At 36.9% G+C, this 15638-nt stretch overlaps 1 protein-coding gene across 1 annotated transcript in view; it reads right to left on the bottom strand.

Moving 5' to 3' along the window:
• prex1 (phosphatidylinositol-3,4,5-trisphosphate-dependent Rac exchange factor 1) overlaps positions 1-15638 on the bottom strand; it is an 81126-nt gene that overhangs the window by 2662 nt on the left and 62826 nt on the right. Inside the window, exons 25-38 of the mRNA XM_016542191.1 lie at positions 13033-13288; positions 11696-11902; positions 9789-9877; positions 9616-9698; positions 9084-9174; positions 8291-8419; positions 7549-7590; positions 6369-6586; positions 6002-6104; positions 4380-4523; positions 3339-3453; positions 3061-3121; positions 2233-2408; positions 1818-1920 (exon numbers count right to left, since the gene is read on the bottom strand). Of these exons, the coding sequence (XP_016397677.1) occupies positions 1818-1920; positions 2233-2408; positions 3061-3121; positions 3339-3453; positions 4380-4523; positions 6002-6104; positions 6369-6586; positions 7549-7590; positions 8291-8419; positions 9084-9174; positions 9616-9698; positions 9789-9877; positions 11696-11902; positions 13033-13288 (1817 nt within the window). The remainder of the gene's footprint in view (positions 1-1817; positions 1921-2232; positions 2409-3060; positions 3122-3338; positions 3454-4379; positions 4524-6001; positions 6105-6368; positions 6587-7548; positions 7591-8290; positions 8420-9083; positions 9175-9615; positions 9699-9788; positions 9878-11695; positions 11903-13032; positions 13289-15638) is intronic.

Below are 15638 nucleotides of genomic sequence, written 5' to 3'. Positions count from 1 at the left end.
AATCATTCAGCGCGGAAATGTATTGTCAACACTGTTCTGTGATTTTTCAATAAAATAGCTTAGAAACTGAAAAGTTCAAGCATATATTCCTTTATAACTAAATCCCACAGCTTCACTACTAGTAGAGAAACGCTGCCAGGTAAAATTAATTCACACACGCAATTGCTCACACTAATGCATTCATAATATGTGCTACTTTACCGTGCTACTTTATCTGTATCTGATTTAGAACGAGCATAAATCTGTGAGAAATATAACGACCCAAAGACAAAAGAACTGATAAAAATTAGCTGTTGGAGCAATAGCCACGTGGGCAGCGCTGTGTCATATGCCATAGCTGTGCACAAGGTGTTTATCACAGCTCCAGACTTATTTGTTCATTAATGACATCATCATCACATAAAAGTCGAGTTAAAAAATCCGAAGTTGTTCAACCCCTAATTGTCATAAAGTCAGGAGTATATGTAAATAAACAATGTGTACTCTTTCTATGTTACATGCATCCAAATATCTCAGTTTATTTGTTAGCAAAAGTCTGTCAGTGTTTTGCACCATCTGGCAGATTTTCCTGACAAATACAAATGGATATCTGAGAGCAGGTAACATACAAAGCTGGTTGAAAACCTGTGAAGTTGTCCTTTAAGTGTACAGAAGCATTTTAGTGGCCACCTACTGGGCAAAATGCATACAGTGATCCACGGTAAGCCATGCTTCTTCACTCCATACAGTACAAGTCTGGATAAATAGTTTATTCACACTGAAAAAACTACACCTCAAATATCCAGTATGAGGCCCTCATTTAACAACTTTTTACTGTATGTGTCATTGCCGTAATGCCTTAAGTATGCAACAGCACCACCTACTGGCCAAATCAAAAGATATATCATAACACATATCAACTTCAAAACTATGTTTGTTTTCTAATTACAAAATTAGACATTTTATGGCCAAACAAATCTATTCACTCATACATGCATGTGATTGGCCCAGACGTTCCTACTTGCAACTATAATGTGTTTCAATGTTTATTTGTTTATAATGTCTGTGCATATATATTCTCTTTTCCCTACAATGTTTGTGCACTGTGTAAACAACGAGTGACGTATACGCGAGAGATCACTTTCGGCGCTTGCGTAAACTACGCCAGAAAGCGTACACACCTCACGCATCGGATGGCGTGCGCGCGCTCAAGGCAGTTGGACATAGTGGTGTATTAGAAGTAAAAAATTATATAAATAGTGTTCGGTTTCTCGCACAAACCGATTGTTTCGTGTCTTAGGACATCAATGTGTCGTCACGAGCCGCAGGGTTTAATTTGGATTTGTCTGTGCATGTTTTTTTTACTCTCATAGATTTTGTTACCATTGCCATGCATTATACGACTGACAGACTGCAACGGTTGGAGTTAAAAATCATAATTTGTGTTCTACTGAAGAAACAAAGTCACCTATATCTTGGATGCCCTGGGGGTAAGCAGATAAACATAACATTTTCATTTTTGGGTGAACTATCCCTTTAAGTTGTATTCCTCATCTCTTGCCATTAATGTGGATTGGGTGAAATATAATTTAAATAGAAAAAAAGTACATAAAACAAATATATACAATAATCTTTTATTTAAAACATTTAAAATAAATCTGGCCTCACTTCATTAAAAACCTTTTTTTTTAAAGAATTAACTTACTTAGAGTTAGTCTGGAGTGGCCTATTTGGCAGCAGGTATAGATGTAGAACATTTTCTACCAAACCACAGCATTGATTTTGTAAGATTTAAAGACATAAGGTGAGCAGTTTGAGATATATGTCATAAGCTGTACCTGTTTTCGCATGATGTCCATGGTCTGCATTAGGCAGCGGGGCATGAGGCCGTGGTTTCTGGATAGAGTAACGGCCTGCTCCAGTGACACAGTCAGAGTACATCTAACACAGAAAAAAAACCTTAATCAAGAGGCAGTTTAGACAATCTGTTATAGATTTATCTCACTGTAGCAGTAACCTAGGATACAAATCACCTGGATTCGATGCACATTTGAGCAAGAAATAAATGAAAGTCAAAATAAAATATAGTTTACAGTAGAAACTTGACTGTGGCTCCACTTCAGTAGTAAGAGGCTTAAAGATAAGAAGCGTGTGTTTGAAGCCGTCACTCAATAAAACTCTATTCCCATCTGTGGATTCATGCTTGACTATTGGATCTAGAGCAACATGAAAACAACATTTCACTGCAGATACCTCTGCATCCCAGTGGCACACATGGTGATGTGACAGGCTCCCAGCCGGTTGCAGAGTTCGGAGGACACCACAAGAACACTGACTCCAGAGGGCTGACCCGCAGAGCCGGGTTTTACATTCATATACTTCTGCATGAGCCGACAGAGGTCATCCAAGGTGTTAAGCGGCCGGAGGAGCTGGAGATTAAAATGATGAAATTAAACTTTTTGGTTTTAAACTTTAAGAAAACTTTTCTACGCATTGATTTCATTGCATTTTGATTGTGCTCCGTTTGGTCTGTACAGGAATCCCAGTGCCAAAACATACACAAGTTTGCAGTCTGTAAGTTTACTAATTTTGTTTTTAAAAAAAGTCTCTTATGATCCCAAAGGCTGCATTTATTTGATCAAAAATATTGTTAAAAGAGTAATATTGTGAAATATTATTGCAATCTAAAATAACTGTTTTCTATTTTAATATATTTAAAAATGTAACTTATTCCTGTAATGGCAAAGCTGAATTATCAACAGCCATTATTCCAGTCTTCAGTGTCACATGATCCTTCATGAATCATTCTATATGCTGATTTGGTGCTCAAGAAACATGTATTTTTATTATTATTTTTGAACAATATCAACGTTACATTTTTTTTGTGGAAACTGTTATATTTCTTCAAGATTCCTTAATAAATAGAAAGTTCAAAAGAATAGAATGTATAAACAGAAATCTTTTGTAAAATTGTAAATGTCTTTACTTTTACTATTGATCAATTTAATGCATCCTTGCTGAATAAAAACATAAAAAAATCAACTGACCAAACAATTGAATGTTAGTGTGTAAGGATGTTACCTGGTCTATTTTCATTGCAGTGGAATTTGAGTCTGAATTTGATTTCTCCAGATAAAAAGCCCTAAAAAATGAAAGACATTATATAAACAATGAACACTTTTTTGCCATTTAAATCTAAAATATATTACATACATTATGTACTTAATGAGATGTTTAACTTATATTTTTAAAGTTATCTTTTTAAACTATGTTATTAATTTATATAAATAGTTTAGCAGCCAAATTAAAATCAATCAATACATCTAGCAAAGGTCACTCGGTATGATGGCCAAATGTACCTGAGTTTACGGTAATAACCTTTGACCTTCTCCAGTGACAGAGCATTTGTGCACTGCTGAAACTCTTCCATGGCAACAAAATCCTGAGACAACACACCTTCTGGCTTCTCCAGCCCTGAAAAAGATTAAGAAAATGCAGATCAATATCATGCTCTGCCCAGTGCTGTAGTGCTCTCCACATGCCACTAGATGGAGACCACGACTCATAAAGGAAACAGTGAGGCTTCAATTAGCTCTAAATGAGCACATTAGGACCATGACTAATTCTGATACACATCTAACACTCTCTCTATACACTGTGACATCTGAGTAGGCATTGCCCTTAAATGTCTAGAATTTAAAAAGTTTTAAAACAGGGCCATATTTGGATTTGAGCCATAAATGCCTCTTATAAAGCAGAACCCTAAACATCATGGAACCTCACAAGTGACAGATTTGGAACACCACTCATTTTCATATTTCATATGAACAATTTCAATAGTTTTCTGATACCAGGCTTGCATGTTGCACAAAACCCTAAGCATAGAAATACACAGCACAAACAAAAAACGAGTAAAATAATTCAATGTAATTACCAGGGTTATTATTTTTAAGTAAAAAAAAAATCTAAATTAAAACCATTAATTTCTTTTGTTACTTGAAATAAACACCACCTGAAATAAACTCATTTTATTTCAGCTAGATGCCAAGGAATCATTTCTCAACAAACAACTAGAACTAAAACTGATATAGACATATTCAAAATAACAAAAGCAAAAGTAAAAAAAAAAACTAAACTAAAAATAAATAAATAATAGACACTTCTCTTGCTTTGATTTATTCTTATCACATTGCATTTTGGGATAGGTGTTTCCTCAAAAGAAGCATGCCTGGCATCTTAAGAGGCAGCATAATTAAGAAGGCTACCTTTTTGAATAGCCTATAGTGCCTTAAAATATAACCTTTGTAGGCAGCTCACAAAGTTTTAGAACTGTAAATTACAAATGAAACACATGTAGAATGGAAATGGTTATTTATCTTGTTTCTTTTGTCTGCTCCCACCTCTAGTGAAGAGGACTGATTGAAGCTTCAAAGAGCCTCCGTTCTGCAGTCTTGTTGGCAGCTCACTGAAATGACAGCTGTCCAAGAACATTGTCACCCTGATGGCCTGCCGGCTGCCTTCCACCTGGTAATGCACAGATGTGTCTGGAAAAAAGTGCAATAAAGGATGCATGAGTCACAGTGAGAGAATATTTAAAATTCTATACAATTTAAATCTTTGTCCTTTGCACTACTTCATTTAAGAAAAGTCTGCACCCGTACATACTGTATACAGTATTCTTTATGTTTGAGGTCACACTGGGAAACTTGTCAGGTTAATTAGGTTGTAATTAGCCTGATGAGATGAGTAAAGGCAAAAACCTCACAGATGTGTAAAAGAGAAAAAGCCAAGCTGTTCACATTTGTACAACACAGAGATGACCTTGTAAATAAAACACCTTTGTGGCAGGAACAAACCACAGAGCAGAGCATCCTCCCTCCGATTTAGTCAAACCAAAACAGAAGACGGCAGATAAAGCTGTTCTCCTATCACGACTAACTGTGCTGGCATTCCTGAAGAGGACATCTGGAGGGTGTGTGTATGTTTGTGAGGAGGGGAAGGGGGATCTGCTATATAAGGATGAGAGTTTTGGCTTTCACTTTTTAGTGGAATCACACAGCTTTATCAGAGAAAGGGAGGGACCCTGGATCTAACTATTTATAAAGGAAAGGAATTGTGGTCATTGTTGCTGGTGTTTCAGTGGTTTGCAAAATGCATTTTAAAACCTTAATTTACTCAGCATACATGTTTAAAAAATATTTATACCATTTCTAACTTGTGTGTGTGTGTGTGTGTGTGTGTGTATTAGGGATGTAACGATTACCGGTTTGACGATAAATCAGTTTAGTATTACCGTTTCATCTTTTAATTATCATTAAAACCGTATTAGATTACCATAAGAAGACATTTAACACCCAAAACTCAATAGTCATTTGATGTTGGATCAGTGTGAGCCTTTAGTCTTTCTGTCAGTATATGTGATCTGAAGTTAAGATTTCCTTACAGTCTACCAATGCTTCTTAAAAAAAAGCTGCAACAAGCTTCTTTAAAATCTCAATTTATAATTTAATTCTATGCATTTGGCATAGACTTTCATCCAAAGCAAATTAGATTACATTGAAGGTATACAATTTGTCCATACATTCCCTGGGAATCGAACCCAAGTAGTTAGTTGGCAGACACTTTTATCCAACTTACATTGCATTCAAAGTACACATTTACATATATAAGTTCTTGCTTTCCCTTGGAAATAGTGTTGCTAACACCATGTTCTACTGTTTGAGCTACAGAAAAACCTAAACGGTTATAATGTGACAGTAAAACAATAAAAATAACATAAATTTAAGGGGGACTAGAGTTTGTTGTTGCCCGAGGACTCATAAACAAAGTTTTAGGCAATTAGGCTACACACACACACACACACACACACACACACATATATATATACATGCACACACATATATATATATATATATGTACACATACTGTATATACATATACACATGTATTTTTCTGTTGGCATTGTGATTGACAAGCTATTACTCGATGTGTTTGTGTTAATATATGTGGTGTGGTGTCATACTTGGGACGAGGCACTCGTTCTCCAGTGGGCGGAACAGCACGGTGACTTTCTCCAGATCTTGCAGTGCTGCTTTTGTATCTTCCAGCATGATTCGCTCTTCTCTCTGTTCAAGTAAACAGCTTGTGAGCCCAAAATAATCAAGACCTTCATGCTGAAGCAGGAGAGTATATGACTGAAATAATACTGCACACATCCAGGAAAATCCAGGATATGATGGCCTTGGTTCTGTATTTAGTCCTAATGGTCTCAGGATTCATTTCTAAAACTTTATTATCATGCTTGTGTGTATTAGTAAAAAGCACTGAGCCATTGTGGGATGACTGTCACTGAATCAGCTATGATAAGATGTACTGTCTAATAGTCTTACCACATGTGGAGAAAGTGTTGACTGGAAGTCAAAGAGCACTCCAATGGTGGCGATCTGCTCCAGCCATTTCCGACTGACCTCTTTACTGTCCTCCTCATACTCTCCGTTATTGTTGAAACGCAGGTTCAGCGCATTCACAAGCTGCTCCGCCAATGCACACAGCGCCCCCACCAGAGACTGGCAGAATATGACATCCCGCCGCAACTGGAGTTCTGTGTCTGGGACAGAAGAGTAGAAAAGAAGTCATGATATTTGTATAAATATATGTATATATGTGTGTGTACACTCACATTTATTCATTATGCATGGAAAATATTGTAATTATTTTTCCACATGTTTGTATCACATTTTTAAGAGTCAATAAATCATACGGACAAATAAAAATATTTGTCTTGGACCCAATCATTTGTTTAAACTATAATATAAATTATAATATAAAATATTATAAATATTATTGTATATTCATATTCAGTACTCTGGTGAAGAGATACACTACTGCTCATAAGTTTGGGGTTGGCAAGATGGTTTAATGTTTTTGAAAGAAGCCTCTTGAGGCTGAATTTATTTGATCAAAAATACAGTAAAAACAGCAATATTGTGAAACATTAATACAATTATTAATATATTTTTAAAATAAGCCATGTTGTGTAATATTTTAAGCAGATGGTGGGTTTCACAGCAGCGCTGGGTGGGAACAGGGATTGGAGCTGCTGTCTGTGTAGATCAGTAGGGATAAGGGCCCTAGATCAGGTTCCAAAGCAAACGCTCAACAGCTTCCATATGTCTCCCACCACAGACCCCACGGGACAAACCCACTCTCTCCGTTCTCTCACTTTATCTGTGTCTACTGCTCGCTCAGAAGCTCACAAACAGACACACCCCACTGCAACTTGACTGCACGCACACAAACATATGCACACACTCCCTGCTACAGAATTCCAATAAAACACACCCTTATCACAGCACATGGAGGTGTCTGTAAATACAGCTCAGTCCAGAACAGTAGTAGGGATGATAAATCACACACAATGCAGTTGCCTTTCTGAAGTCTCACACAGATGATGACGCAAGTTCGTGACCATGTAAACATTCTGGGTTGACTTTCAATAGCTATTTGAAATTATCTACAATACAATGGTCAAGTTCAACAAGGGAAAGGTTCAAATCTAGAGTAACTTACCAGTGCATTTAAGCAACGCCAACAAGAGTTGACTCCTTCCATCTGCAACAGTTACAAATAGACATGAATACAACCCAATGCACAATAATACAGGACATTATAGCCTGAACAACTTGAACGTGAAATGGTTTTGTAATCCAGTTTACTGGTGTAGGGGCTGTTCACACAGCATGTGTTATGCATTTCCACTGCACTGCATGTAACGCCATCTTAACTTAAAGTTCAACTTTTTAAAAGTTTTTAATTTCACAAAATAGTTATTTTGTTTAGCTATTATTGGTTTTTGCCCCCCCTCCCAGGTTAACTTTTTTAATTCCACAAATAATGTGGCAACTGCTTTTCCATAGTTTTTCAATATAAACATGCTATTCTAAAAGAGTGGCTCTCAAGTTAAATGAAAAAAAAAAGTCTCTCTAGACCGTGTGATTTTTTTTATTCCACTGCCCCTTTCTGTGTGAATGGCCCTTTAGGATACTTAAGACAAAAAAATGTAGGACATTTAAAATGTGCATTTAATAACAGAATGGAGCCAGATCTGAATACAAGTTTAAAGTTCATTTTGAAGGACTCCTAAAACACCACTGGTATCTTGACGTACTCCAATGGTAACATTTTTCAAAATAATTTTTATTTGCTATTATTACTGCAGATTTTACTGCATGAATCATCATTAAAATAATGTACGATGATGATTTGTGCACTATAAAACGTGTTAAAAAAGTAAATAGTTATATTGACTTACCTTCTACGAAGCGATGAAGGCTGTTAACTAGAGATTTGATTGAAATGGGCAGATTCCAAGGGTCCTCCTGGATATTCTTGTGCAAGACATATCGCCAGCGTGCAGTCCAGTCATCCGTGTGACGAAACTCTATTATAGTTAATAAACATTATATGTTAAGGAATAAAAGTATGAAAAATTTTTAAACTAGAGATTTGATTGAAATGGGCAGATTCCAAGGGTCCTCCTGGATATTCTTGTGCAAGACATATCGCCAGCGTGCAGTCCAGTCATCCGTGTGACGAAACTCTATTATAGTTAATAGACATTATATGTTAAGGAATAAAAGTATGAAAAAATTTTATAGATTTATATAGATTTATATATAAATACATGTATATAGGGGACAATATATATATATATATATATATATTTAGATTAAATAAAAAAAATAGCCAAAAATTCACACTATTGTGCTGTGCAATATCTTACAAACAGGTTAACAGATGTAGCTGGCAGTGCTAACTCTCACAAAAACCCACAAAATACATAACTGTTGTCAGAACCCCATATTTAAACAAGCTAATTATACTACTCCCCTAAAATACATAAAACACATAGGAGAAACTACTGTGGTATTCTCGCAAGCAGAGGTAATAACGTACAGATGCAAAAAGAAACATTCACACACCCCTACCCACCTATAAAAGTCTCCCCCACACACCAACAGAGAACCAAATACACACATCCCTCAAACGAGTTTCCAAACATAGCATTCAAATATAGCGCACACGCACACCCGACCGGGCGGTACCTGGCTGACTGTGGTCGTTGTGGAAATGCTTGGTTTCCTCACAGGCTTTGCTCATGATAGGGCCCTTCAGGAGACTGTTGATCGAGTCAACCTGAGAATGAAAAAGACACAGTTAACCCCGTCACCACACACATCCTGCGCTAACTGAAGACCGGCTAACGCCCTTGCTAACGTCAGGCCTGCTGCTTTCAGTCAGTCCACATGTAACCTGTCTGCAGTGGATAAAAGAGCTCATTATTGATAAATTGAGAGGGGGGTCAAAATCTGGTGACCTCCAGAAGACGATAGATTTTGAGGTCAAAGAGCAGAGGTGCAGAGGTCAAAGAGTGCTCACTAGAGATGATGGTAATGTGATAAACGACACAGTGGGAGTTAGAGAGGAAGAAGAGAGGGAAACTAAGAGGGGATGTATTGATGAAGAGCAAAAATAGAAGACAAAATAAGGAGGTGAGTGGAGTCAGACAAAGGGAATATCAAGTTTAAATTGGCAAAAGAGACTAAAAGTTTGATTTATGAGAGGAAATCAATATACCTGATTGAAAAGGTGTTCTAGACATCCATGAAGTTTATCCTGCTTGTCAAAAGGAATCTGCATATCACATGGCAACTCATCTCCTGAAAAATAAATAAATAAAAATAGCGATGTCTTGTTAGTTATTGTCCTGAATTTCTACATTGTAACCGCATCTAATAGACCACAGTTACCTGAGCCCATCTCATCACTGCCCAGGTAAGAACTGTTGCTCCGGACGCTGGTGTATGACAGCACTGAGTCTCGGTTACTGTTACATTCACTGTGAAAACACACAGATACAAATGTTTTCATGTGATGAAAAGGATGCATGCAGAGACCAATTCCAATTTTACCAATATTTCAAAGAAAAAAGATATTTAATCATGTACAAAAAAATGTTTGAACCATTATCAAAGATTCATAGCCAATGAAACAGATGCGAAGTTCAGTAATTATTCAAAGCTGAAGAAAAATTACAATTGTAAAGGAAAGCTTCACTGAAACAAACAACTTTCCAGGAACTCTGTATGGCTGTTTCATTCCTGTTCATTTTATGCTGAAATTTACTGCAATACAGTGGCAGGACAGTGGTTGAACACCTATTATTAATTTTGTTTGGGCTCAGAATTACACATTTTGATTAGCTTTTCTTTTTAGAAAAATTGCAAAAAAGGCAAAAATGCAAGCTTCCACAAACGTTTCAACTGGTTAAATTCACATTAATTCTTATGATCACACGACTGCAAAATACCAATAGGGCTGCTCTATGATTTTTTCTTCTGCTGGAAACAAAAGATATGTAGAAGAATTGCATTGCATGGACAAAGATGTTGAGGAATCTTTTTTTTTCCTATAGAAGAAAAAAAAAGTGATAAAGGTTTGGAATGAATGACATAAAGGTGAGTAAATTATGACATCCCTTTAAGACAATTTTACACTGATCATAAGAGCTGAAGTAATTTCGAAACAATTTAAACATCAACAAACTTCATCAACAAGTTTAGGTGGACGTCTTCTTGCCATCCTTAAAATGTTTATTCTGAGACAGAATGAAACTTTCGAAATGTCTTTTTTTGCTCCAAAAAGCTTGAGAGGGAAAAACAGACTGTACTTCAACCCACTAGTAGTAGAAAGAGTAGAAGAAGTTCCCTTTCCCCACCCCACAATGAGAGGGGAGGCCAAATTTAGTGCCACAAGCCAAGAATGGAAGCAGATCATGCTCATGACCAGCAGGTTGCAACACTCCCAGAAGCTGAAAGAGGAGAAAAGGAGCATTCCCTCGTATTTTACCATTCAACCTCCTGAACCCTTGAAAGTTCATGTTCCCTAACAGCCAGCCCTCTTCTCACGATAACAAGAACAGACGGCCTACCTACATCCCACAGACAAATCCAGTTACTTACTGAAAGAGTCTAAATAGAGGAAAAAATGCATCTATCTATAAAACATGACGGCTGCAGCTGTTCATGAGCTCACCCCATCACAGAGTAGCAGGATTTTAAAGTGGAACGCCACATAATGATAGAGGGTGCAAAAGCAGGCATCCGTTTATCCCGACAGAAGCATAAAATCCACTCGGCTGTGGTCAGCCCCAGCTTTGCCCTGCTCCGTCAGGTCTAGATCACAACCAAACATACTTTGCGCCATATAATGATGACATTGACAACACTGACTGAATGTATTCTTTAGCGGTTAAAGAGGGCGTCTGGGTTGCTGTGGCACAACAGGTTCTTCGTAAGGGATGTTTATCGTCTCCCTACGTGTCTGTTTTAGCAACATCTGTTTGACAGGAGGAGCAGACAGGAGCCCAGAAGCTCCGTCTCGCTCACTCTCTCTGCTTCACACGTGCTGAAGGAAAACTGGGATTTTAAATAATCTTTTATATATGTAATTTCACAGAAAACAAAATGTTATTATGAAAGTCATAATGACAATTGGTGCTTGTATCAATATTGGCATTTTAAAAACGTATTAGATTAAGAACAGTGTGTTAAAGGGATCAGTACATGTTGCAGGTTGGACTTGAACCTGTGTTACTCATTTAAGACCCCAGGCTCCAACATGTTTCATAAACATCATTTCACAATCTTTTCCTCACCTGTAGGAGTCTCTGTAGCTCATGGTGTCATGTCCAGAGTCCTCCTGATCATCTTCGTTGACTTTGAAGCACACTCTCTTGTTGCCGCCATGCTCTGACTTGTCTTGGTCCGTCTCCTCCGGTATGGGAGAGGTTGAGGGGGCGCTCTCAAACGAGGGTGGCTCTGAGCCCTGCGGCGGGGTTGGTCCAGTTATCGATGACAGTAGTCTAAGATGAAACATATTTAGAGAGGTTTGGAAACAGATAGACATGAACTGTTACAATGAATTATGAGAGTGTTTTGACACTGAACGTGTGAGTTATGAGTTGATTTGCCCAATAATGATTAATGTTATTAATGTTGGAGCAGATCAACAGATAAAAAATATGATGAAAATAAGGGATCATTATCTGATGATTTCTTTTTAACGTAATTAAAATTTGGATCATATATTTGATTTTTTTTTTTTTAAGTAATTAACACTTTTATTCAGCAAGGATGCATTTAATTAATCAAAATAAAGAGTAAAAACCTTTACATTGTTATGAAAGAGTTCTACAGAACTTTAAAGAATCCTGAAAATTCAGCTTTTGATCTCACAGGAATAAATTACATTTTTAAAACATACACAAAAACAGAAAACAGTTATTTTATTTTGCAATAATATTTATCTATATTATTGTTTTACTCTATTTTTGATCAAATAAATGACGTTAATGGACAAATTAAACTAGTGAGAGTGTGAAACGTCATAAGAGAGCTTAGCCTATTTAAGGGTATTTTATAACAATAAGGACAAAACTCTAGTTGAAGTCTCTAGTTGAAGAAACACCCTTTTATTTTACTAATGATCTTTGTTCTTTTATGGGACAGGGAAGTGTAGACTGACAGAAAGGCACTGGGAAAGAGACGGGGGAATGGGATTGGGAAATGAAATCCATTTCACTGACAATTAACTTCTACATCAGCACATGCTAGCCACTGAATAACAAACATTTGTTCCTCCTGAGAGGCTGTTGAAATGTCTTCTCTGCAGTCGTCTGTTATGGCTTCAGTCTTACATTTTTTTCTGTCTAAGCCATAAATATTTTTAGACTGTCATAAAAGAACATCCTGAAGTTTTGAACTCGAAGAACTCAAAGAGGAGGCTACTAAAACCTACTCTTGAGCTATCAGATGAGAATTTGAGAACGTATTTTTGTAGATTATTAAATATTTGAGCTTAATGATTAGATTATATGTATATTAACTATAGATTTTTTTTTTTTTAATTTTTAAAATTTCAAGAACTCATCACTTAATGTTAAATCTATTTTAAACATTACTTTGAACACTGTTAAATTACTTCACCACTTACACATCTATCTGGGCCACATATTGCTTCATCTCTCGCACTGATATGTCCAGGCGGTTATAGAGGCAGATGTAATTATCCTGGCTCTCCATGTCTTCCTGTTTGAGGAGGAAGCTGAGACCTCCCTCTACATGCTTCCTGCCGTCCTCTATGCTCCCTTCACCCTCCTCCGTCTCTTCATCTAAACTCAGGCAACTCCAGGAGGGGGCCGCCATGCTGGTCACACAATGCACGGCATGGGACATGGGATTCAAATTGGCTGCAGGAAGAAAATAAGTGACATTAATCAACATCACAAAAGAGTGTCACTTTTCTTGATTCATACAGCATCCTGGATTTCTTTTGTCACTGAGTCTGCAATCTGGGAATATAAGTAATGCCACCTTACAATTTGGCCTAAAGAAGGCATCTTAGAAGACATAATTATGGTACTCAGAGTTTGCAACAGCCTTCATGCTGAGCGCATGCCTTAAAATGCTGTCTAGGGATGCAGCATACTAAGTTTGGCGTTTCTGTGACTCAATAAAACAGAAGAATTGAATGACTGAAAAGCAGTGAGGCATACACTTGCATGTGGTAAAGCCATGGACCATGAGGCTGTAGGCTGCAGAGGAGTGTACCGGAGGAATTTTAAACATCTCTGACCGTGAGACAAACTGCAGAGCAGATGTGTAGCAGAAACTGAAAAATAAAAAGCTCTCAGCTCTCGTGCTGCGGAGCATAAGAAACAAAGCATTATGTGGTTCATTCCCCAGCTACACATGGTGGCTAGACAGAAAGTTGGGACGTAGCAATCTGCGCAGGTGAAGCCAAAAATGAAAGCCAGATGCTTTGCCTCTAAGTTCTAGGGATGCCCAGTTGTATTTTAAAACTTAGCTAAATGTTACTGGTCTTGAAATTTTTGGACAAGTGCAGAATGGCTTGGATTTGAAAGTCAATCAGCTAAATCCAGAAAATAATAATAATTTATAGATGTAAAGCAGTTTCATTAAAGTTGTATCATTACAGGTATTGTTGCTAATAATGTATTTGAAATAAAGAAAAATAAAATAAGAAAAATAAAATAAAATGATATTAAAAATGGCTATAAATAAATTTTATAATTGTTTTGCTCCAAGAAGAATCTGGACAAATCTGAACAATTGCTTCAACCAGGCCAGCAGAAACAGAAAGCTTTATTGTTGAGCTCTGATGTGTTGAGTTTGCCAATTTGTTGTATTTGATAATAAAGCTAATATGTCTTAAGGTTTATCTTCTTAAATAAAGCATCAGGCCTCATAAACAAAAAGCAAACAGTCATAATAAGAGAGAGATGTGGGCGTTAGGCCGCAGGGAGTGGATGACTATAGACCTATGGGACAGTGGGGATGACATCACTAAAAGCTACTTATTATGGTCTAATGGTGTCTTAATGGAGGTCTGATGGAGGTGCTTTAAAAGGTTCTGGATCGCTTTGGGAATAGCAGGCCATGATTTTTACAAGACCTGGGAGGTTTTCACCATAAAGCTTAATTACTTTTTTACAACCTTCAATAATTGTAACATGGAGATTTGGTTAACTGAGCCAATGAGCTGAATCGTAGTATTTAATCAAGTAATTTTTCAGACTTAAACATTACATATTCCCTTTAATGTATTTTATTTAGCTTTTGTGAGAAACCGAAATATTAAAATGTATTATAAAAGAATATCTAATATTTAAATTTGATATAATTTGCACTGGCAACCGATTAATCGTGATTAATCGCATCCAAAATAAAAGTTTTTGTTTACATAATACAGGTGCATCTCAATAAATTAGAATGTCGTGGAAAAGTTCATTTATTTCAGTAATTCAACTCAAATTGTGAAACTGGGCAACAGTCCAGTTCTTCTTCTTATTAGCCCAGGTAAGACGCCTCTGACGTTGTCTGTGGTTCAGGAGTGGCTTAACAAGAGGAATACGACAACTGTAGCCAAATTCCTTGACACGTCTGTGTGTGGTGGCTCTTGATGCCTTGACCCCAGCCTCAGTCCATTCCTTGTGAAGTTCACTCAAATTCTTGAATCGATTTTGCTTGACAATCCTCATAAGCCTGCGGTTCTCTCGGTTGGTTGTGCATCTTTTTCTTCCACACTTTTTCCTTCCACTCAACTTTCTGTTAACATGCTTGGATACAGCACTCTGTGAACAGCCAGCTTCTTTGGCAATGAATGTTTGTGGCTCACCCTCCTTGTGAAGGGTGTCAATGATTGTCTTCTGGACAACTGTCAGATCAACAGTCTTCCCCATGATTGTGTTAGCCTAGTGAACCAAACTGAGAGACCATTTTGAAGGCTCAGGAAACCTTTCCAGGTGTTTTGAGTTGATTAGCTGATTGGCATGTCACCATATTCTAATTTGTTGAGATAGTAAATTGGTGGGTTTTTGTTAAATGTGAGCCAAAAGCATCACAATTAAAAGAACCAAAGACTTAAACTACTTCAATCTGTGTGCATTGAATTTATTTAATAAATGAGTTTCACAATTTGAGTTGAATTACTGAAAAAAATGAACTTTTCCACGACATTCTAACTTATTGAGATGCACCTGTATTTCAGTGGATGTATAAGTGTTTCTATAGCAAAAA

This window comes from Sinocyclocheilus rhinocerous, unplaced genomic scaffold (genome assembly GCF_001515625.1).
Source record: "Sinocyclocheilus rhinocerous isolate Xijiao unplaced genomic scaffold, SAMN03320098_v1.1 scaffold1600, whole genome shotgun sequence".
In the NCBI taxonomy this organism is placed as follows: domain Eukaryota; kingdom Metazoa; phylum Chordata; class Actinopteri; order Cypriniformes; family Cyprinidae; genus Sinocyclocheilus; species Sinocyclocheilus rhinocerous.
Note: the sequence above shows the minus strand (reverse complement) of the source record. Positions and strands in the feature narration are given on the sequence as shown.